This window comes from Ranitomeya imitator, chromosome 10 (assembly GCF_032444005.1).
Source record: "Ranitomeya imitator isolate aRanImi1 chromosome 10, aRanImi1.pri, whole genome shotgun sequence".
In the NCBI taxonomy this organism is placed as follows: Eukaryota; Metazoa; Chordata; class Amphibia; order Anura; family Dendrobatidae; genus Ranitomeya; species Ranitomeya imitator.
Window position 1 is genome coordinate 9,818,003 of NC_091291.1, and position 24,562 is coordinate 9,842,564.

General features: G+C 42.9%; 1 protein-coding gene across 1 annotated transcript; it reads left to right on the forward strand.

Annotated features, from left to right (window-relative positions):
* The first annotated feature begins 19,457 nt into the window (after positions 1–19,457).
* On the forward strand, positions 19,458–24,113 carry LOC138651608 (sodium channel regulatory subunit beta-1-like). The gene is made up of 5 exons (XM_069741924.1): positions 19,458–19,691; positions 21,405–21,642; positions 22,316–22,457; positions 23,797–23,895; positions 24,008–24,113. The coding sequence occupies exons 1-4, from the start codon at positions 19,458–19,460 to the stop codon at positions 23,861–23,863; spliced, it is 681 nt and encodes a 226-aa protein (XP_069598025.1). The 3' UTR covers positions 23,864–23,895; positions 24,008–24,113.
* The last annotated feature ends 449 nt before the right edge of the window (positions 24,114–24,562 follow it).

The window sequence follows — 24,562 nt, forward strand, 5'->3', positions numbered from 1 at the left end:
TAATCCAGACACCTTCCCCTCCCCGCTCACTACGTCCAGCAATGACGAGGAAGGACTACAGATCCCAGCACCAGTGTCCTGTTAGTTGTGTACAGCAGGGTGGAGACTATGGACAGGGCATGAAGACCATGAAGTTACTGTATCATGTATAAGCCGGGGTTTGGTGGCCACGGTTGATGGACAACCTCAGAGGCAAATTCCACAAGAAGTAAGCAATGTCAGCGCCCAATTATGAGGAGAACTACTGGTTTCAGCATGTCCTGACGCCCTGTTAGATCTAGTTAGGGCACATAGTTTGGGAGTAGAGGTTTGGACGGCCACCTTATGCTGCGTTACCACCGTGACTAATTAGGTGGACTTCCTGGGCACCATCATGAAGGATAATTATAGTGGGAGCATGTGTTCATTGATGATTTTGCATTGAGGTTCCTAAGCTTGAAATTTCGCTCCTGTTGTCAGCGTAAGCACGGGCCAGAAAGTACCAGAGCACGTATATGCAGGGCCGGACTGGCCCACTGGAAAGAAGGAGAATCCTCCGGTGGGCCGCCAGGCAGGAATGCACTCTCCATCCATATGAGAAGCACTGTGTGTATGTAATGGTCAGTCCTGCATTCTCAGGCTCAAACCTGCCCATCGAAAAGCTCACATGGACCCAATTGTGCCCCTGAAACTCCAAGTGCTTCTCCATTTTCAATGAGATCTTTGCAGGTCATTCTTGTCCTGTTCTGCCACCTGCTGGACACACAAGAAAAATCAGGGTCCGACTTTCAAGATGAGTCTGGTTCTGTGACTCATCCTACCGGGGAAAGTTAGGACGACACCATTAGAGACCTGCATGCGTCTGCCATTTTAGGAATCTCAACACTTTTTATGTATCTATTGTTTGTTATTATTGTATTACTTTATAATATTTTATTATATTATTACGTTGTGACAATATTTACTATTATGGTAGAACTTTATTGATATTTTACTTTATCAGTCCTGGAGGCTGGGGCGGAGCGGCTTCAGTCATCACAACCAGCACAGTGAGCGGAGGCTGTGTGCGCACCGCGGCACTTTGATTGACAGGTGGCATTGCCTTGTTGTACCGCACAGCCGGCTGTCAATCAGCGTGTCGGGGTGCGCTCACAGCCGCTCCTAGTACGATTGTGGATTTGTCACTAATTCTATCTGCAGAGAATCTGAAAGTATCCACAGAGAAACTTGAGGATTTTGACGGAGATTTTCCTATGGAAACAAATGCAAAACTCTCTTTATTTTTTACTTTAGATCAAAAGTTTCAAAACTTTTAAAAAGTTTCACAGACGCTTTTTTTTTTTTTTAACAACAATTTGGACCCAAATTTTTGTGGTAATTTTATTTGCACAAATCAAACAAAATGATTCATTCTTTTTAGGTCCGAGAATTAATAAAACAAAATAATAATAACCAAAAAAAAAAGTCAAATTGGAGTCAATCTGGCAAATTGGATTTTGTCAGATTCTCTTATTTCTTGAGACTGAGACTGGCACGGTAGGACCTCAGAAATTGGCAGCCGAAATCAGTATTCCGGTTATTTACCTCTTTTTTTTTTTAATTTTTCACTTTTTTAGAATGGCAAATTTTGATGCAGACCTGCAGATAATCTGCAGCAAAATCTGCAAATATTGTGTTTTATTATGGATTTAATTGCTTTATATATTCACATACTGGGGACGGGTCCCAGTTCTCCCAGTGCTGGGTCTGCTCTGCTGCGGTGTTGATATAAGGCAGCGTATAGCACCATATACAGTAGTAATGTACAGATACGCGGAGTATTGTATGATCTGTCATTCTGTTCTTTTTGGCAGGCGTCTTTGTGACCAGTTTGGCTGTGATCACTATCTGTGGTTTTCACGCTTCACTTTCAGAAGGTAACTACAGAAATCATCCACATATGTGTTATTATGTATCAACTTTCAGAGAGAAATGATTAACTATGAACTTATAGTTTTCAGAGTTTTAAGAGTTTCAGTGGTTCTGTTTCTATGACGACACTTCCTTCCACTATATTTCTGCTCCTATTTATCTCCAGGGCTTCTAAAGCCTCATAATAAGAATGTAGAATCTTTTAGCACTGATACATTGTTGCAATCTCCTATGCATTCTGTTTATTTACTGGTTTTCCGACTATCAATATTTGCAGTTCTCGCGACGTCGTGGCAGAAGTGTTCGTTGTATAAGGAGGATGAAGACTTCTCAAATCAAAGTCTTATCATTAGAAAAATGGCTGACCGAATAGAGTGTCCTATAGATAATATCACAACATTTCCATTCCTCAAAAATTGCTCAGAATATTTGTTTTATGCGAAAAATAAAACCTATCTAGAAGTGTTAACTAAGGACCTGGGACAGATAAGGTTCCTGCTGGCGTATGGAAAAGGCAAGATAGGATCTGACCTGGAAGCAACTTGTGGAGGTGAGACAACCAAATCTAATGCGAGCAGCACAGAGTATTTTAGGAGAAAAATATTATGATTGAGAAGAACGTCACATATTAATAGTTATAAAATGGAAAATGAATGATCCAAGCAGCGCAGAGTATTTCAGATGTGGCTGGTGTAAATCTAGTGAGATGTCAAAGCCTGAGAGTCACCAAGTAAAAAGTGCAGGGTCTCAGCAGCACAGAGTATTTCAGATGAAGAGTGTGCTGATCTAGTGAGATGTCGTGTAATGGAAAGAGCATTACCAGCAGTACAGATAATTTCAGATGAGGAGTGTGCTGATCTAGTGAGATGTCTTGTAATGGAAAGAGCATTGCCAGCAGTACAGAGTATTTCAGATAAGGAGTGTTCTGATCTAGTGAGATGTCTTGTAGTGAAAAGAGCGTTACCAGCAGTACAGAGTATTTCAGATAAGGAGTGTTCTGATCTAGTGAGATGTCTTGTAGTGAAAAGAGCGTTACCAGCAGTGCAGAGTATTTCAAATGAGGAGTGTACTGATCTAGGGAGATGTCTTGTAATAGAAAGAGTGTTACCAGCAGCACAGAGTATTTCAGATGAAGAGTGTGCTGATTTAGTGAGATGTCTTGTAATGGAAAGAGCGTTAACAGCAGTGCAGAGTATTTCAGATGAGGAGTGTGCTGATCTAGTGAGATGTCTTGTAATGGAAAGAGCGTTACCAGCAGTACAGAGTATTTCAGGAGAGGAGTGTGCTGATCTAGTGAGATGTCTTGTAATGGAAAAAGCGTTACCAGCAGTGCAGAGTATTTCAGATGAGGAGTGTGCTGATCTAGTGAGATGTCTTGTAATGGAAAGAGCGTTACCAGCAGTGCAGAGTATTTCAGATGAGGAGTGTGCTGATCTAGTGAGATGTCTTGTAATGGAAAGAGCATTACCAGCAGTGCAGAGTATTTCAGATGAGGAGTGTGCTGATCTAGTGAGGTGTTTTGAAACAGAAAGAGCGTTACCAGCAGTACAGAGTATTTCAGGAGAGGAGATTGCTAATCTAGTGGAAGGTCAAAGAGTTAGACCTCAATTCAATTTGTATTTTCCTCATTTTTCTGTAGTAATTACGTTACTTTAGTATTTGCACTTTAGTCTCTCTATGTTTTGCGCCACTTTTTAAGATGTTTTTCTTTTTTAAGTCTTTCATTTAGTTTTCCTCATCTCGATGTTTTAAAGAGATTCACAAAATGCGACTTTTACAAAATGTCGCTTTTCTTTTTCGGCTCACTCCAGTCCCTGCCTAGAGTATGGTTTCTGGAGGAAACTTCAATTTGGAGCAATTTTGAGACTTTTTAAGTTTTGAAAACTTTTAATCTAAAACTTGTAAAACTGGTCAAAGAAAAAAAAATAAAAAGGGTTTTGAATTTTGTGTCAAATTGAGGACCCATGTGCGCCATTTTCACATGCACACACACAAAAAGTAAATGGATATTGTAAGACAAAATATAATAAAAGTGACTTCAATAAATCACAAATGATGAATTGGGCCCTTAGAGTTAAAGGTCCTTGCCCAGTATATAGTAGGTGTAATAATAATATCAGCAAATACCTCCAATTAGAAACGTAGTATAGTTCTTCTAATTAGCTATGTGGCTTAACCCATTTGTGGGGCATTACAGTAGCTTATGTATTTATGGTTATGACTAGAGATGGGTGGACATCTGGATGTTCGGGTTCGGCTGAACAATTGCAAAATATTCGTCTAAGGGTTGCAGAACAGTACCCAGACCCGAACCCGGGCCCCATTCACTTGAATGAGCGGCCCGAGCATCCAGTGTTTGCCACGCTGTCATGTGCATGACAGTACAATAAACACTAATTCTGATAAAGTTTTCCTCTGGTCACTGGTGTAAGTGAATGGGATATCATCCAACACCTGCTGCCGCTAACAACAGCAAGAGCAGGATAGGCTGATGGGTGAGAAAAACTCTCACGCCGCCAGCGAGGATCTCACCGAGGTCATGGCAGTTCAGCCCAGCTGGAAACGCAGCCTCTCTGACCGGAGGTAACCTCTATGACGTTACTGCCTATCACTGGCGCTGCACTCGCAGCTGCTCATTCATCACTGGTTCTCAGCCTTGACGGTCGCATCTTGGCACCGTCCAGGTTGACAACGATTTTCCCCCAGACATGGATTATGGCGTGGAACAGAATGACGGACAGGTGAGGTATATTGTTGTTTTTTTATTTTAGTTTTTTTTTTTACAGAAGAACGAGGGCTTCAGTGGAATTAGACGTTAGGTGAGTATAATTGTGTTTGTAATTTTTAAATACAAATAGAAAAGTTTTTTTTGTAAAGGACTTAATTCTGGCTGTGTCTTTATTTACCATATAACTATAGGATTAGTAATGGATAGGTGTCTTATAGACGCTTCTCTATTACTAAGCCGTGGGCTTGATGTCACCTGACAATAGAAAGGTGACATCAACCCCACAAATATGAACCCCACTTGCCACCGCTACAGGGCAAGTGGGAAGATCCGGGCAAAGCAGCAGAGTTGGCACATCTAATACAAGTTCCTTTTCTGGGTGGCTACAGGCTGCTATTTTTAGGCTGGGGGGCCAATATCTATGGCCTCTTACTAGCCTGAGAATACCAGCCCCCAGCTGTCTGCTTTAACAAGGCTGGTTGTCGTTTTTTTTAATGATTTATTTAAATAATTAAAAAATGCAGCGTGGGGATCCCTCTATTTTCTTGATAACCAGTCTAGCTGAAGCTGACAGCTGAGGGTTGCAGCCCCAAACTGTGAGTTTTGCCTGGCTGGTTATAAAAAATACAGGAGATCTCACGCCGTTTTTTTAAATTATTTATTTTGAATACTCCTATCAGCCACTCCTGCTCTCACTGTTATTAGCGGCAGCAGGTGTTGGATGATGGGATCAGTAGTCCCATGCGCTGACACCAGTGATCGGAGGTAAACTTTATACCTCTGAGTGCTCAAGCTGTCTTTTGACAGTGTGGGAACCGCGGCTATCTGACCGGTGGGGATGATTTCACCGTTAATCAGAAGCGGTGTTTGCCGTGCTGCCATGCACATGACAGCGCGACAATCAACCAGTGTTCGGGCAGCTGAACCCGAACAGTGACACAGACTTTCTGATGAAGTCCGTGTTCAGTGTCCGTGCCCACAAAGTAGGTGTTCGGTACGGACGCCAAACTTTACTGTCCGGGTTCACCCATCTCTAGTTATGACCACAAACAACTAACTAACTGTCACTATATGATTGGATGATTGGTTGTAACCATGGATATCTAAGCTACTGCAATGCCCTGCACATGGGCTAAACAACATAGCAAATCAGAAGAACTATACTACATATTTAATTGGAGTTAATTGCCAATATTATTATTATTATACCCATTACATATTAGGATAGGATCCAGAAGATGTGACTACCCCTTTACGAAGTGAAAGAAGGATAGGATTGTCCTGATCCTGTGGGAGGTAGGGATGTTACTGAGGACAAGACTTTTTGGATACCTTTACTGTAATATGTGGCTCTCAAAACTGCATCCGTTAACACTATTTGTTCTTCAGAGCGGGTGACTGACAAATCAGTGATGGAGAAGATATCTGAATGCAAAAAGTCTTCTGACAAATCGGTGGACATGAAAGAGACCGAGAACAAGAGTGATTCCATGGATGAAAACAAGAAGACTCGGATTGTGAAGATTACAGTTGGAATTTTACTTGGAGTCGCTCTTCCAATATTATTCTAGTTGCTGTATAGATTCCATCAAAAAATTAATAGGTCATTTACACATTTTACATAAAGTCGAATTCCTAATCAAAGCCACACAAACTAATGTCAACTTGTTACTAAGTATCCACAATAAAGACTCAAGAGAAGGGAGAAGGATTACACTGAAAATAGACCGGAGCCGAGTGTCAAGAAAAGAGTAAGCGTGCACTCCCACATCTGGTGGATCATGCGGGCAAAACAAAACACAGTGTTAATTTCCACACTTTTGCTGCAGTTTTGATTTAAAAAAAAGCCTCACGACGCAGCACCATTACTGGCCATTATTGGACCTATATTCTGCATTTGTTCACCAGTTTCCCCCTCTGTATACTATGTCTCTAATTTTCAGTTGTCTCTGAGCTAGTGAGTATAGACTGGCTATCTGATGTCTCACGTACACAGTACACACAGACATGAGCAATTCCTGCTCTCCTTTCTCTATGTTGAACATATTCAGAAGCAGCAGCATGGAGGACATTATACAGCAGCACTGAGCAGAGTAGCTGTGAATCAATCATCAGAGTAAGATAACATACTTTCCTCTCCATAGATTTTAATAGGCAGCAGTAATCTGAGAGAGTGAGTGATAAATTAAGAAGGCACAGAGGGTGAGGCAGTCTTTTATTTATATGGAGAAGTCCGTAGTGTTTTGGGCACAATAGACAATGGGAATTTCCAAAGGCAATACATTGAGAAGAGGAACAGACTCACAGGGGCAGTTTTTTTTTCCTTTTCATAACCATTAACCATTAAACTTTTCTCATTGCTTTGACAGATGAACACTAAATGAAATACACCGGCGCTAAAACTACATGTAAAAACTCCACGAGTGCCGCTGGTATCCCAATCGGATAATGTGCCCAATCCGACAAACAAAAGAAAAGAAATTGCTATATGACAGTGGGAATACCGCGCTACAAGTGGCTAAAACTGATGAAAGTGCGAGATAATCCTATATTGTGCAGAACCGCATATGATCCTGAGCGGTGGCTGCTATATGAAATATACAAGTGACCAATTGGAGATCGCACTCATTGATGATGACTGCTGATAGTACAGTCCTTACTTCTATATTATGCAGAGCCGCATATGATCCTGAGCGGTAACTGCTATACAATGTTCAAGTGACCGCCTGGGGATCGCACAAATCACTGGTGACTACTGCTAATATGGTCCTTACTTGATACGTTGATGTCGTCGCACAGGTGGACTGTTAGCCTCAGGTTCGGATGCCGAGGTTGCGCGCATAGAAGTCCGATGCGCCGGAGATGCGTCTCGTCCCTCTGGTAGGTGAGTGCGCAGCTATCAGGCACAGCCTGTAGCGGTGGCTGCGGGTATAGCAGGCAAGGGCTGCTTGAGTTACGTGTAGAGCCAGAGACGTCCCGGCCGGAGGCGTCCCTGGATACACGTGGAAGATGGCCGACACCGCCGAGCAGTGAGTGACGTCACTTGGCCTAAGGAGACTCAGTAGGGCCAGTCCAAAACCTACGCGTTTCGAAGTGTCACGCACTTCTTCATCAGGGTTACCGCCCACTGGCTCTGGACCCTTATATAGATACCCTGCTCATACCCCGCTGTGCACTAACACCTACAAACAATAGCATGGCTGTGGACGTTCTTAATCCCCCATGGAACAATGGCAATTGAATGTGTGCCCTCAATGTGTGCAAGCAGGGACACATTTGCCTGCTGTATATAATGTTTATTGGATTGCACATTAGATAAAACTCGCTGTATTGTGTGCTGGGAAATAGAATTAAAAGGCAACTGGTACTATGCTGAATTCAAATGCAAATAAAAGGTGCGATTGAAAGGACGCCTACCATGGCCATTGATTAAAACTTCACTTTTATTAAGAACATGCACATAAAAACCCCGTAAATATATAGGGGACAAAAAATGGCTAAAAAACGAAGGGTTAATTTTAGAAGTAATAAGAACAACATAAATATGTTTAAAATATAAATATGTGATATGTATATATATAATAATAATAATAAAAATAAAATTAAAATATATTTATATTTAGTTATTTCCCCTTACTGCCTGCTGCTATGATTGGGGGGCCTGAGAAAGAATAACTACGTGGGAGTAGATTCATGCTCCTACGGTGTTGTGGGGACTTTAGTTGCCATATGTCCCTGATGGACGCCCCAAACCTTTATAGGGTATTAGTGTCCCCCGTTTTTATTATTTTTATTTTAATTTTATTTTTATTATTATATATATACATATCACATATTTATATTTTAAACATATTTATGTTGTTCTTATTACTTCTAAAATTAACCCTTCGTTTTTTAGCCATTTTTTGTCCCCTATATATTTACGGGGTTTTTATGTGCATGTTCTTAATAAAAGTGAAGTTTTAATCAATGGCCATGGTAGGCGTCCTTTCAATCGCACCTTTTATTTGCATTTGAATTCAGCATAGTACCAGTTGCCTTTTAATTCTATTTCCCAGCACACAATACAGCGAGTTTTATCTAATGTGCAATCCAATAAACATTATATACAGCAGGCAAATGTGTCCCTGCTTGCACACATTGAGGGCACACATTCAATTGCCATTGTTCCATGGGGGATTAAGAACGTCCACAGCCATGCTATTGTTTGTAGGTGTTAGTGCACAGCGGGGTATGAGCAGGGTATCTATATAAGGGTCCAGAGCCAGTGGGCGGTAACCCTGATGAAGAAGTGCGTGACACTTCGAAACGCGTAGGTTTTGGACTGGCCCTACTGAGTCTCCTTAGGCCAAGTGACGTCACTCACTGCTCGGCGGTGTCGGCCATCTTCCACGTGTATCCAGGGACGCCTCCGGCCGGGACGTCTCTGGCTCTACACGTAACTCAAGCAGCCCTTGCCTGCTATACCCGCAGCCACCGCTACAGGCTGTGCCTGATAGCTGCGCACTCACCTACCAGAGGGACGAGACGCATCTCCGGCGCATCGGACTTCTATGCGCGCAACCTCGGCATCCGAACCTGAGGCTAACAGTCCACCTGTGCGACGACATCAACGTATCAAGTAAGGACCATATTAGCAGTAGTCACCAGTGATTTGTGCGATCCCCAGGCGGTCACTTGAACATTGTATAGCAGTTACCGCTCAGGATCATATGCGGCTCTGCATAATATAGAAGTAAGGACTGTACTATCAGCAGTCATCATCAATGAGTGCGATCTCCAATTGGTCACTTGTATATTTCATATAGCAGCCACCGCTCAGGATCATATGCGGTTCTGCACAATATAGGATTATCTCGCACTTTCATCAGCTTTGACAGATGAGTTGACTTGTCTGGGAAGAAAAGATAACAACAATGGCTGAGGATCCCTCCCTTTAGAAGATTCTCCCCAGGAGCACCGTGTACTGATCGGATGGATATTCTTCTCAGCTAACGATGTAGAACACTGTCTGTAATGACTGCACCATATTTATTATGAGTTTCAGAAAATTTTTGCACCTTGTCGTACAAAAGGGCAGGACTTCGCTGAAAAAGGACGGAGACATCTGGAGTGACTTTACATAGGCATTCTGCCTGAAACTAGATCATTTAGCATGGCAAGTTTAGCCTAGCCTTTGATATTTTAATCGGATGGTGGATAAACCTGTTGTTGTTTAATTTGGATATTGTTCAGCTAAAACTATTTGGACATTTATGTCGATATAATACTTGCAGTGACCGATACTGCTTCCCTCACACGAAAGGCACCTTCTTGAATTCTGCTAATTATGTTTATATACCGTATGTGTTTTTTTAATGTCTTTTCAATAAAAAATTGTAATTTTTAAACGAACACATTGATAACAGTGGTTATTGCTATACAGTGGGGCAAAAAAGTATTTAGTCAGTCAGCAATAGTGCAAGTTCCACCACTTAAAAAGATGAGAGGCGTCTGTAATTTACATCATAGGTAGACCTCAACTATGGGAGACAAACTGAGAAAAAAAAATCCAGAAAATCACATTGTCTGTTTTTTTAACATTTTATTTGCATATTATGGTGGAAAATAAGTATTTGGTCAGAAACAAAATTTCATCTCAATACTTTGTAATATATCCTTTGTTGGCAATGACAGAGGTCAAACGTTTTCTGTAAGTCTTCACAAGGTTGCCACACACTGTTGTTGGTATGTTGGCCCATTCCTCCATGCAGATCTCCTCTAGAGCAGTGATGTTTTTGGCTTTTCACTTGGCAACACGGACTTTCAACTCCCTCCAAAGGTTTTCTATAGGGTTGAGATCTGGAGACTGGCTAGGCCACTTCAGGACCTTGAAATGCTTCTTACGAAGCCACTCCTTCGTTGCCCTGGCGGTGTGCTTTGGATCATTGTCATGTTGAAAGACCCAGCCACGTTTCATCTTCAATGCCCTTGCTGATGGAAGGAGGTTTGCACTCAAAATCTCACGATACATGGCCCCATTCATTCTTTCATGTACCCGGATCAGTCGTCCTGGCCCCTTTGCAGAGAAACAGCCCCAAAGCATGATTTTTCCACCACCATGCTTTACAGTAGGTATGGTGTTTGGAGGAAAAAGAATACTGAGTTGCATCCATCAAACACGACAAGTTGTGTTTCTACCAAACAGTTCCAGTTTGGTTTCATCAGACCATAGGACATTCTCCCAAAACTCCTCTGAATCATCCAAATGCTCTCTAGCAAACTTCAGACGGGCCCGGACATGTACTGGCTTAAGCAGTGGGACACGTCTGGCACTGCAGGATCTGAGTCCATGGTGGTGTAGTGTGTTACTTATGGTAGGCCTTGTTACATTGGTCCCAGCTCTCTGCAGTTCATTCACTAGGTCCCCCCGCGTGGTTCTGGGATTTTTGCTCACCGTTCTTGTGATCATTCTGACCCCACGGGGTGGGATTTTGCGTGGAGCCCCAGATCGAGGGAGATTATCAGTGGTCTTGTATGTCTTCCATTTTCTAATTATTGCTCCCACTGTTGATTTCTTCACTCCAAGCTGGTTGGCTATTGCAGATTCAGTCTTCCCAGCCTGGTGCAGGGCTACAATTTTGTTTCTGGTGTCCTTTGGCAGCTCTTTGGTCTTCACCATAGTGGAGTTTGGAGTCAGACTGTTTGAGGGTGTGCACAGGTGTCTTTTTATACTGATAACAAGTTTAAACAGGTGCCATTAATACAGGTAATGAGTGGAGGAAAGAGGAGCCTCTTAAAGAAGAAGTTACAGGTCTGTGAGAGCCAGAAATCTTGATTGTTTGTTTCTGACCAAATACTTATTTTCCACCATAATATGCAAATAAAATGATAAAAAAAAACAGACAATGTGATTTTCTGGATGTTTTTTTCTCAGTTTGTCTCCCATAGTTGAGGTCTACCTATGATGTAAATTACAGACGCCTCTCATCTTTTTAAGTGCTGGAACTTGCACTATTGCTGACTGACTAAATACTTTTTTGCCCCACTGTATGTCCCTGATCTTGTGTTAGCGTTGGGTCATATTGTTGGATTCTAGATGTTCGTAAATATCCACAACCTTATCTTGGACTATATTGGTTGATAATTTGTTGGTATCTAAGGGGTAATAGTTCTCCTTGTGAACAGTCCCAGGTTGACGTAAGGAGACTTATAGGTTGTGCAATGTATCTCTGGGAATTTAAATATGCAGACAGCCTCTTCAGAGATGACAAGGATTGGACAAGGAGGAACCTCACTGTGCCAATTAAGTTCACATGCTTTGCACTGATGAGGGGCAATGGAGCACCTGGTTTGGCTTTTTATCCTAAGTCATGTGTCAAGGCTCCTTAAAAGGGTCAGTATTGACTTTTAGGATTGCTACATCCAATAGGTGGCACTAGAGTTCCTGTCTGCTTCCTCTCTGAAGAGGCTTTGGTAGTGACTTTCCACCTTCTTGTCTTTACCCAGACATTTTGATGAAAATTAAATTTGAAATCCCTTGTGCCGTTTGCTATTCTGATGCTTCCAGTCATGGACTGATTGTCATGATCTGAACCAGGTTTTGGGTCTTGTCTCTCCTTTCCCCGGTCTGGTCATGTCAGAGGTTAACTTTCTCTGCCTCGGTCTAGTGTCGGGTCTGCTATATCTCTGCGCTGCATCCTGCAGGCAGTGCCAGTGATATTTCCTGCCTACGGCATGTGTACCTGACTCTGGTGAAACCCTGATTTGTCTTGCTGCGTTTAGCTGTCTTTGCCCGTGTCTGTTCATTCCGCTCTTCCCGTCCCGACTCTGTGTGTCCCTGTGTGTTTTGATTCCCGGGTACTCGACTCTGCTTTGGCTCTGACCTGATTCTGCTTCTTCCTTCTGGTACTTCTGCTACAGATCAGTACTGACTATTTGGCGCTCCTCTGACTCTGTGTTTGGGATTCCTCTCGGTACTACGCTACTCTCTGGTATCGACCCGGCTTGTCTGACCATTCTGCTGCCACCTGGTGGTAGCCTCACTGCAGTTCTTCTAGTCTGCTCTGAGCAGCATTTCAGCCAACTCTCCACTCCGCTGCCATCTAGTGGAGTTTGCAGAGCTGCAGCGTGACACTGATGGTGTAGAGTCACATCAAGCTGTCCACATCTTAAACCTCTCTTTTGTTAATTGATTGACACCCGTGAGAGCAAGGAACATCATCACAAGACCTGTCCTCCAGGGACGTCAATCATATCAAACAATGGAAAGACTGATTTAGCACAATTACACTTATAAAGAGACTCATTTCAGGCAATAGTGGCAATTTTGGGACAATTGTTTTTTGCTAGATTCCTTTTAAATCCCGTCCCTTTGGATATTGTTGACTTTGGCCGTTTTCCACCAAAAAAATGGAAACAATTCACAAGTAATGCATCCTCTGTGCTCTCTACTAAATCTCTACAAAATTGTAAATTTAGGGAAAATTCTGAAAATCCCGCAGACTGAACACTTGTCATTAATTTCCAGGGTTAGTGTTTGTTGCTTTGTGGTAGAAGACGTATTTTCATTACATTTTTGCAAACACGACACAATCTCTCCATCTGCGGCAAGTAAATCTACCCCGACAGACTCTCAGTTTCAGAATATTTCACCTCTCAGTTGTTCAGTGAACACATTTAGTGTTTTGTTTCAGTATCTTTTTCCACCCATGAGAATTTGGCGTCATATCATGCTATCATGCATGAAAAGCATTTTTTCACTTTTCTTGGAATCAGAAATACAATGATTCAATAAATTTGTGGGCAAAGATTACAACAACCACCACAATTTGCATACACAGATGTTGCCATTCTTATAGAAAGATATCGCCATAAAGTCAACAAAAACTAGGAAATCTGTATAGTCACATCTCAAGATCCACATTATGGAATATCTATCTGCATCGTGATACTTTTGTCATTGACCAGACCACTTCATCACCTCTCTTATGTACCTGACCACTGCTTCACCAGCTCTCCTATGGCCTAGACCACTTCTTCACTAACTCTTCCATGGCCAAGACCACTTCTTCACCAAATTTCCTATGGACCAGACCTCTTCTTCATCAACTCTCATATGGACCTGACCACTTCTTCACCTCCTTTCCTTTTGTCAAGACCACTTCATCACCAGCTTTCCTATGGAACAGGCCAACTCTCCTATGGACCAGACCACTTCTTCAGCAGCTCTCTTATGGAGTAGACTTTTTTTTCACCACCTCTTTGCTCCAGACCACTTCTTCCCCAGCTTTCCTATGGACCAGACCACTTCTTCACCAACTCTCCCACGGACCAGACCACTTCTTCACCAAATTTCCTATGGACTAGACCTCTTCTTCATCAGCTCTCATATGGACCTGACCTGTTGTGAATTCTGTGGCAGAGCTCCCTCCTGTGGTCACAAGTGGTACTTCGGCTGATTCTCTCTATGAGCTTCCGTTGGTGGAAGAAAGTGGTACTGCGGCTTCTGAATTTCCTTCCTCAGGTGATGTGGTGAAGTCGTTAGGTGCTGCTCTATTTAACTCCACCTAGTGCTTTGATCCTGGCCTCCAGTCAATGTTCTAGTATTGGACTTGCTTCCTCCTGGATCGTTCCTGTGGCCTGCTGCTCTGCATAGCTAAGTTCCGCTCTTGTTATTTTTGTTTGCTGTTTTTTTCTGTCCAGCTTGCTTTTTTGGTTTTTCTTGCTTGCTGGAAGCTCTGGGACGCAGAGGGTGTACCTCCGTGCCGTTAGTCGGTACGGAGGGTCTTTTTGCCCCCTTTGCGTGGTTGTTTTTAGGGTTTTGTGTTGACCGCAAAGTTACCTTTCCTATCGTCGCTCTGTCTAAGAATATCGGGCCCCACTTTGCTGAATCTATTTCATCCCTACGTTTTGTCTTTTCATCTTACTCACAGTCATTATATGTGGGGGGCTGCCTTTTCCTTTGGGGTATTTCTATGAGGCAAGGTAGGCTTATTTTCTATCTTCAGGCTAGCTAGTTTCTCAGGCTGTGCCGAGTTGCATAAGGAGCGTTAGGCGCAATCCACGGCTGCCTCTAGTGTGGTTGGAGAGGATTAGGGATTGCGGTCAGCGGAGTTCCCACATCTCAGAGCTCGTTCTATGTTTTTGGGTTATTGTCAGGTCACTGTATGTTCTCTGACTTCTATGTCCATTGTGGTACTGAATTACCTAATCATAACAGTACTGGAGGCCAGGATCAAAGCACTAGGTGGAGTTAAATAGAGCAGCACCTAACGACTTCACCACATCACCTGAGGAAGGAAACTCAGAAGCCGCAGTACCACTTTCCTCCACCAACGGAAGCTCATAGAGAGAATCAGCCGAAGTACCACTTGTGACCACAGGAGGGAGCTCTGCCACAGAATTCACAACAGTAGTATGCCAGGCTTTGTGGGTTTTTCTTGGAGCCCTTGCAGTGTCCTATTCCATTGAGAGGAATTGATGCTACGCCTTTGGCCAAGAATAAGCCTCAGTACTGGACCCAGCTGACCATGTGCATGGCTCCTGCACATCAGGAGGTTATTCGCTTTCTGGTGTTGCATAATCTGCATGATGTGGTCGTGTTGGGGTTGCCATGGCTACAAGTCCATAATCCAGTATTAGATTGGAAATCCATGTCTGTGTCCAGCTGGGGTTGTCAGGGGGTACATGGTGATGTCCCATTTCTGACTATTTCGTCATCCACCCCTTCTGAGGTTCCTGAGTTCTTGTCTGATTACCGGGATATATTTGATGAGCCCAAGTCCGATACCCTACCTCCGCATAGGGATTGTGATTGTGCTATCGATTTGATTCCTGGTAGTAAATTCCCAAAAGGTCGACTGTTTAATTTATCTGTGCCTGAGCACACCACTATGCGGAGTTATGTGAAAGAGTCTTTGGAGAAGGGGCATATTCGCCCGTCATCGTCGCCATTGGGAGCAGGGATCTTTTTTGTAGCCAAGAAGGATGGTTCACTGAGACCTTGTATAGATTACCGCCTTCTAAATAAGATCACGGTTAAATTTCAGTACCCTTTGCCATTGTTATCTGATTTGTTTGCTCGCATTAAGGGGGCTAGTTGGTTCACCAAGATAGATCTTCGTGGTGCGTATAACCTTGTGCGTATTAAGCGAGGCGATGAGTGGAAAACTGCATTTAATACGCCCGAGGGCCATTTTGAGTATCTTGTAATGCCATTCGGACTTGCCAATGCTCCATCAGTGTTTCAGTCCTTTATGCATGACATCTTCCGAGAGTACCTGGATAAATTCCTGATTGTGTACTTAGATGATATTTTGATCTTCTCGGATGATTGGGAGTCTCATGTGAAGCAGGTCAGAACGGTGTTTCAGGTCCTGCGTGCTAATTCTTTGTTTGTGAAGGGATCAAAGTGTCTCTTTGGTGTCCAGAAGGTTTCATTTTTGGGGTTCATCTTTTCCCCTTCTACTATCGAGATGGACCCTGTTAAGGTCCAAGCCATCTATAATTGGACTCAGCCGACATCTCTGAAAAGTCTGCAAAAGTTCCTGGGCTTTGCTAATTTTTATCGTCGCTTCATCTGCAATTTTTCTAGTATTGCTAAACCATTGACCGATTTGACCAAGAAAGGTGCTGATGTGGTCAATTGGTCTTCTGCTGCTGTGGAAGCTTTTCAAGAGTTGAAGCGTCGTTTTTCTTCTGCCCCTGTGTTGTGTCAACCAGATGTTTCGCTTCCGTTCCAGGTCGAGGTTGATGCTTCTGAGATTGGAGCAGGGGCCGTTTTGTCGCAGAGAAGTTCTGATTGCTCGGTGATGAACCCATGCGCCTTCTTTTCCAGGAAGTTTTCGCCTGCTGAGCAAAATTATGATGTGGGCAATCGAGTGTTGCTGGCCATGAAGTGGGCATTCGAGGAGTGGTGTCATTGGCTTGAAGGAGGTAAGCATCGCGTGGTGGTCTTGACTGATCATAAGAACTTGACTTATCTCGAATCCGCCAAGCGCTTGAATCCTAGACAAGCTCGTTGGTCGTTGTTTTTTGCCCGTTTTGACTTTGTGATTTCATATCTTCCGGGCTCTAAAAATGTGACGGCGGATGCTCTGTCTAGGACTTTTGTGCCCGACTCTCCGGGTGTATCTGAGCCGGTGGGTATCCTCAAAGAGGGAGTAATTGTGTCTGCTATCTCCCCTGATTTGCGGCGGGTGCTGCAAAAATTTCAGGCTGATAAACCTGATCGTTGCCCAGTGGAGAAACTGTTTGTCCCTGATAGGTGGACGAATAAAGTTATCTCTGAGGTTCATTGTTCGGTGTTGGCTGGTCATCCTGGAATCTTTGGTACCAGAGAGTTAGTGGCTAGATCCTTTTGGTGGCCATCTCTGTCGCGGGATGTGCGTACCTTTGTGCAGTCCTGTGGGATTTGTGCTCGGGCTAAGCCCTGCTGTTCTCGTGCCAGTGGGTTGCTTTTGCCCTTGCCAGTCCCAAAGAGACCTTGGACACATATCTCTATGGATTTTATTTCAGATCTTCCCATCTCTCAAAAGATGTCAGTCATTTGCGTGGTCTGTGATCGCTTCTCTAAGATGGTCCATTTGGTACCCTTGTCTAAATTGCCTTCCTCCTCTGATTTGGTGCCATTGTTTTTCCAGCATGTGGTTCGTTTACATGGCATTCCAGAGAATATCGTTTCTGACAGAGGTTCCCAGTTTGTTTCGAGGTTTTGGCGAGCCTTTTGTGGTAGGATGGGCATTGACTTGTCTTTTTCCTCGGCTTTCCATCCTCAGACTAATGGCCAGACCGAACGAACCAATCAGACCTTGGAAACATATCTGAGATGCTTTGTTTCTGCTGATCAGGATGACTGGGTGTCCTTTTTGCCTTTGGCTGAGTTCGCCTTTAATAATCGGGCCAGCTCGGCTACCTTAGTTTCACCGTTTTTCTGCAACTCTGGGTTCCATCCTCGTTTCTCTTCAGGGCAGGTTGAGTCTTCGGACTGTCCTGGTGTGGATACTGTGGTGGACAGGTTGCAGCGAATTTGGACTCATGTGGTGGACAATTTGACCTTGTCCCAGGAGAAGGCTCAACGTTTCGCTAATCGCAGACGCTGTGTGGGTCCCCGACTTCGGGTTGGGGACTTGGTTTGGTTATCTTCTCGTCATATTCCTATGAAGGTTTCCTCTCCTAAGTTTAAACCTCGTTTTATTGGTCCGTATAGGATTTCTGAGGTTCTTAATCCTGTGTCTTTTCGTCTGATCCTTCCAGATTCTTTTTCCATACATAACGTATTCCATAGGTCATTGTTGCGGAGATACGTGGCACCAGTGGTTCCATCTGTTGATCCTCCTGCCCCGGTTTTGGTGCAGGGGGAGTTGGAGTATATTGTGGAGAAGATTTTGGATTCTCGTGTTTCTAGACGGAAACTCCAGTATCTGGTTAAATGGAAAGGTTATGCTCAGGAAGATAATTCCTGGGTCTTTGCCTCTGATGTCCATGCTCCCGATCTTGTTCGTGCCTTTCATATGGCTCATCCTGGTCGTCCTGGGAGCTCTGGTGAGGGTTCGGTGACCCCTCCTCAAGGGAGGGGGTACTGTTGTGAATTCTGTGGCAGAGCTCCCTCTTGTGGTCACAAGTGGTACTTCGGCTGATTCTCTCTGTGAGCTTCCGTTGGTGGAGGAAAGTGGTACTGCGGCTTCTGAGTTTCCTTCCTCAGGTGATATGGTGAAGTCGTTAGGTGCTACCCTATTTAACTCCACCTGGTGCTTTGATCCTGGCTTCCAGTCAATGTTCTAGTGTTGGACCTGTTTCCTCCTGGATCGTTCCTGTGGCCTGCTGCTCTGCATAGCTAAGTTCCTCTTTGCTATTTGTTTGCTGATTTTTTTTTCCTGTCCAGCTTGTCAATTTGTTTTTCTGCTTGCTGGAAGCTCTGGGACGCAGAGGGTGTACCTCCGTGCCGTTAGTTCGGTACGGAGGGTCTTTTTGCCCCCTTTGCGTGGTTTTTGTAGGGTTTTGTGTTGAACGCAAAGTTACCTTTCCTATCCTCGCTCTGTTCAGAAAGTTGGGCCTCACTTTGCTAAGTCTATTTCATCTCTACGTTTGTCTTTTCATCTTACTCACAGTCATTATATGTGGGGGGCTGCCTTTTCCTTTGGGGTATTTCTCTGAGGCAAGGTAGGCTTATTTTCTATCTTCAGGCTAGCTAGTTTCTCAGGCGGTGCCGAGTTGCATAGGCAGCGTTAGGCGCAATCCACGGCTGCCTCTAGTGTTGGTTTGAGAGGATTAGGGATTGTGGTTAACAGAGTTCCCACGTCTCAGAGCTCGTTCTTGTTTTTTGGGTTATTGCCCTGTCACTGTATGTGCGCTGACCTCTATGTCCATTGTGGTACTGAATTACCTTTCATAACAGATATCTCCCATAAATATCGGAACAATGCAAACCCCAATATTCATTACTGGCTCCGGAAATGATGATATCTCCCATAAATATCGGATCAATGCAAACCCCAATATTCATTACTGGCTCCGGAAATGATGTGTGATGTGTGATGTGAGTCAATGCGTTATGTTCGTCACAATGCCGAAAATATATCTCCCATAAATATCGGATCAATGCAAACCCCAATATTCATTACTGGCTCCGGAAAGTCTGAGATAATTCAGTCTTGCTTCGGAAATTGTATTTCTCTGCCTAGGTTTATACAAATCCTAGACTTGGTGGCTGGCTGTAAGCAGATCCCCTGTTGTAATTACCTGCTCATGACAGGAGGTTCTATTTCAATGGAGGTTGAAGTGTCAGCTGTTTCTCACTTCCCCAGTTATAATTAATACCATATGATTAATGTGAGGGTGATCTGTCCCCTCTCCGGAGATGTCTGTATGGATTTTACAGTTTTTCTATGCAGACGGTAACATAACGTTGTCTTCTTTCCACCTAGCGTACACCTGCTGGTCTGGCTGCGTAGAGGTCGATCCGGAGACGGAAGCCGTCGCTGGGAAAGAATTTAAGATCCGATGTATTTCCTGCAAGAAGCGAGGAGAGACGGTGGCCAAAACCTTCACAGAGTGGTATTTTAAAGGAGAAGGAATGGAGAAATTTGACCTGGTGAGTAATCAGTGAAGAGACAGATATACAGCTGAAGGGACAATGGCGGATGGAGCATGGAGAGGACACAAAAGAGCACAGTGAGGTCAAAAATACTCTGTTGTAAAAAAAAATCACAGTAATAAGCAAGTGCTAGTCAAAAAATGAAAAAATACAGGGTATTCAGTTGATACTTTTTTTGCAAAAAAAAATGTATACTAAGCTGCTCCACCAATCGTCAAGGTATACCCATATAGAGCAGTCCTGCCTAATGTATTTAATCCCTATCTGATGTATTTAAAAACCTGATCATCTGTATAGTACCTGTATAAGCAGGGTTCAGAGAGGGAATTTTCATGTGGACATGCTGGATGGAACAGCTTTGATGCAAATGACCCATAAGGAGTGGTGGGTAACTCCCTAGTCTTGTAGAAACACGAGAACAATTACAGAACCAGAAACACATGGGCTACTTGCACAATGAACAAGTCTGTAGGAACCTGTTCACACACCACCAAGAAACTTGAAGACACAAAAGAGCACAGTGAGGTCAAAAATACTCTGTTGTAAAAAAAAAATCACAGTAATAAGCAAGTGCTAGTCAAAAGATGGAAAAAAACAGGGTATTTAGTTGATACTATTTTTGCAAAAAATGTATACTAAGCTGCTCCACCAATCGTCTAGGTATACCCATATACCCTTATTACTGTGATTTTTTTTTACAACAGAGTATTTTTGACCTCACTGTGCTCTTTTGTGTCTTCAAGTTTCTTGGTGGTGTGAACATGTTCCTATAGACTTGTTCATTGTGCAAGTAGCCCATGTGTTTTTTGGTTCTGTAATTGTTCTCTTGTTTCTACAAGACTAGGGAGTCCACCACTCCTTATGGGTCTTTTGTATCAAAGCTGTTCCATCCAGCATGTCCACATGGATATTCCCTCTCTGAACCCTGCTTATACAGGTACTATACAGATGATCAGGTTTTTAAATACATCAGATAGGGATTACATACATTATATAGGACTGCTCTATATGGGTATACCTTGACGATTGGTGGAGCAGCTTAGTATATATTTTTTGCAAATAAAGTATCAACTAAATACCGTTTTTTCCATCTTTTGACTAGCACTTGCTTATTACTGTGATTTTTTTTTACAACAGAGTATTTTTGACCTCACTGTGCTCTTTTGTGTCTTCAAGATTCTTGGTGGTGTGTGAACAGGTTCCTACAGACTTGTTTATTGTGCAAGTAGCCCATGTGTTTCTGGAGCATGGAGAGGGATATATTACCTGTACGACAGACCATGCTGGTATAACCTGGGCATCTCCTGTATATAATGATATATGTACAGCTGGTATAACCTGGGTATCTCCTGTATATAATTATATACTGTATGTACAGCTGGTATAACCTGGGCATCTCCTGTATATAATGATATATCTACAGTGGGTATAACCCGGGCATCTCCTGTGTATAATTATATATGTACTGCTGGTATAACCAGTAGGTTGTAGTGGCCCCTGACCTCTGGGGCCCTTGCATCGTGGACGCAGACAGAAGAGGCCCCTGTGCATGGACAATATATGGCCCCTTTACAGGCCAATAGTTCCTGACCATGCACAATTCCACCTGCTTGGGAGGTGATGTGGCCCCTGACCTCCGGGCCCTTGCACGGTTGCACCAAAGGTTGAGCTCTGCGGACACTTGACGTCCCTTTTGTCTTCCCCGCCCAGATCCTCACCTACCAGTACCCGCAGACGATCGTGGACGACGAGCGCTTCGTAGGGCGCCTGAAGTGGAACGGGAGCAGACGCACGGACGACTTGCAGGACATGTCCGTGGTCATCTCCAACGTGTCGTTCGATCACGCGGGGACCTACATGTGCAGCGTCAACCACACGCTGATCTTCGAAAGCCACGAATACAACACCAACGTCACCAAATTAATGGACATCACAGTGGTGAGCAAAGGTGAGTGACGACACAAAAAAGGGGGAACATGGAGTTTCTGGAGACAATTAAACACCATGAGTTGTTTAAGCAGTTTTTTTTTTTTTTTTGGGGGGGGGGGAAGTTTTTGGAGGAGTTTTTATTTATTGAAAAGTTTTGGAAGAGTTTTTTTCTCCTCTCTTCTTTGAAGCCTTTTGATTGGACAGCGCCTAGTTTGCAGAGGTCTTCTGCTGGAATCACGACTTAGAAGTCACCAGCACTTTCTTTTTTGTCTACCAGAAGTTTTCCAAAACCTTTTCAGTAACAAAAAAAACCCTCCAAAAACTCCTCCTATGAAAAGCAAAGTGAAATTCCAAAAAATAAGAACTGAAAAGGTTTTCAAAGAGATTTTGAAGCAGTTTTTACGGAGGATTTTTAGAAAGTTTCATGTAGTCTTCATGTACGGTTGATGGCTCTAGTGTTCTATCTATTTATGTACTGATGATGGTTCTGGTTACGTATTCATGTACTGATGATGGTTCTGGTGTTCTATCTATTTATTTACTAATGATGATTTTGGTTACTTATTCATGTACTGATGATGGTTCTGGTGTTTTATCTATTTATGTACTGATGATGATTTTGGTTACGTATTCATGTACTGATGATGCTTCTGATGATGAATTGATCGATAAGACTCTGTCTCCCGGCACAGGAAACAGGGATATCGCATCTATAGTCTCAGAGATCATGATGTACGTCCTCATCGTAGTGCTCACAATATGGCTGGTGGCCGAAATGATCTACTGTTATAAGAAGATTGCTGCGGCCGGGGAGGAGCAAGTGCTGGAAAACGCGTGAGTGCGAGGTCGGGAGACTTTGAGACTAAATGTAGCATATATCTGATATATATTAACTATCAGACAGGACCCCATGTCTGAGACTTAGGGGTAAGCACTTTCTATTGTCCCAGGTACAAGATTGCTGGAAAGTCAGGTTATCCTCCATTACATACGCCAGAAGAGTCCCATAGATTTGTTAATATGTATCGTTATCTAGTGGTAATACTGTGCACTGCCTGAAAAAGAAGGGCACCATAGATTTATTAACATGTATCGCCATACAGAGTATTGCCTCAAAAAGAAGAGAACCATAGATTTGTTAATATGTATCGCCATCTAGTGTTCATACTGAGTATTGCCCCCAAAAGTTAAAATTTGAATCGAATCCTGAATCATTTTGAAACTTTGAATATTTCGGATTATCAGAAAACCATTGCAAAGAGGTGGAAATGACGAAAACATATCCCAACGTAAAATATAGCAATCAAATGAGTCTATTTCTGCCAAATTTTTAAATTCTGATTTTTTGAGATTACTTTGGTGTTTTGTGCCCATATCAAATAGATTTTTTATTAAACTATATTAAGTATTTTTATTGTTTATTTTACTAGATTATATTTATAGAGTACCAGTAACTAAAATTTATTTTTATTTATAATTTTGTCCTACATGGAAAGTTATGAAACTTTGCAAATCACTTTGATTTTTGATTTTTTTGTCTTCATTCCTGTAAAAAATTGCATCGAAGCTGCTTTTCCCCATACTATTTGCTACATTTAACTCCATTGATATCACTTGGAGTACAGATGATGGCAGTGATGGGTCAGCACCTCTCTCTGAGTGTTTTGCTTATAGAAACAATCTCCTGCAGCCGCTAGAGAGACTCAGGATTTGAGCTGACCCATCACTGCCATCATCTGTACTCCCAATGAGTACACTTTGATAGCAATGCAGCTGAAGGCAGGAGAAAAGAGCTGCCTTCTTCACATGGCACCAATTATTTTCTATGGTGCATCTACAAAAGCCACCACTAGAGGGAGCTCACTGCACAGTGCCTTATTATAGCATTCAATGCACAACTATATGACTGCTATTGAGCTCCCTCTAGTGGCGGTTTCAGGTAGTCAGAATTTATTATGTATCTATACAAGGAATATGGATAAAAACAAATATGTAAAGAAATATTAAGAAATTATTAAGCATAAAATCTGAGATTTAAACATTTTACAAAATCACTTTGAGATTGGCTTCTTTGATTTTTCCAAATATGTAAATTGTGTTCTCCACCTTTTTTTTTTGCATTGTATTGTACAGAATTTGACTCATTTTCCACTTATTTTCCTTATTTTCACAGTTCAGATTATTTAGCAATAACCACTGAAACTAAAGATAATTGCCTAGGAGTGCAGCCGCAGGAGTAGGGGGACCCAGGACAGTGACACAGGGAAACCAGGTAAGCGGTTATGGGGGGTTTTCAGACTGCAACCTTGTGATGCAAAAAAAAAAGGAGGCCTATAGGGGTTAATTAAGGTGCACTTCCCCTTTAACTGTAATATTTTCAACAGCTGGAAGAACAGGTGGAGCCAGGAGCAAAGAAACACTGCTGGGAGGACCGAAAACTGTAACGAGTCACAATTCAGCCCGCCACCGCCAACAACACCGCCGCCACCAACCTATTCTGTCTCCGCCAAGATCTGCTCCAAATCGCTTTTCTATGCCAAACAGCGTAAAAGAAGTGGACAAGACTCGGCTCGCTTCGCCCCGGGTCGCACACATATGCAATGCTCCTTAGCTTCATCATTGCCCTCACCAGCAATGAAGTGGTTAAGGAAATTTACCAAAAAAAAAGCTTCCGTGGAAAGTAATTGCGTTGTAATTGCTTGATGTTTTTTTTTGGGGGGGAGAAGGGGGATAAGGGGCTGAATTCACAGGAGATGATCAAATGAACCGGAAAACAAAAATATCTATTTTATTTATTTTTTACATATATTATTCGACACGCGGCGAGAAATCCAAGGGGCATGTTTAATATTCCATGCATGTCGCTCCTGATGCATATCCTTTATTTTTTTTATCTGCTGCTGCTGCAAAAGACCAGAAATGCGCCTAGTCTTGTATAT

What these genes read in the sequence shown, in the direction of transcription:
- LOC138651608 (XM_069741924.1), top strand. Translation starts at nt 19,458, where the DNA reads ATGTCTGTATGGATTTTACAGTTTTTCTATGCAGACGGTAACATAACG. An exon ending in GAATGGAGAAATTTGACCTG is followed by an intron (nt 19,692 to 21,404) that starts GTGAGTAATCAG and finishes TTCCCCGCCCAG; the next exon opens with ATCCTCACCTACCAGTACCC. An exon ending in GAGCAAGTGCTGGAAAACGC is followed by an intron (nt 22,458 to 23,796) that starts GTGAGTGCGAGG and finishes TTATTTTCACAG; the next exon opens with TTCAGATTATTTAGCAATAA.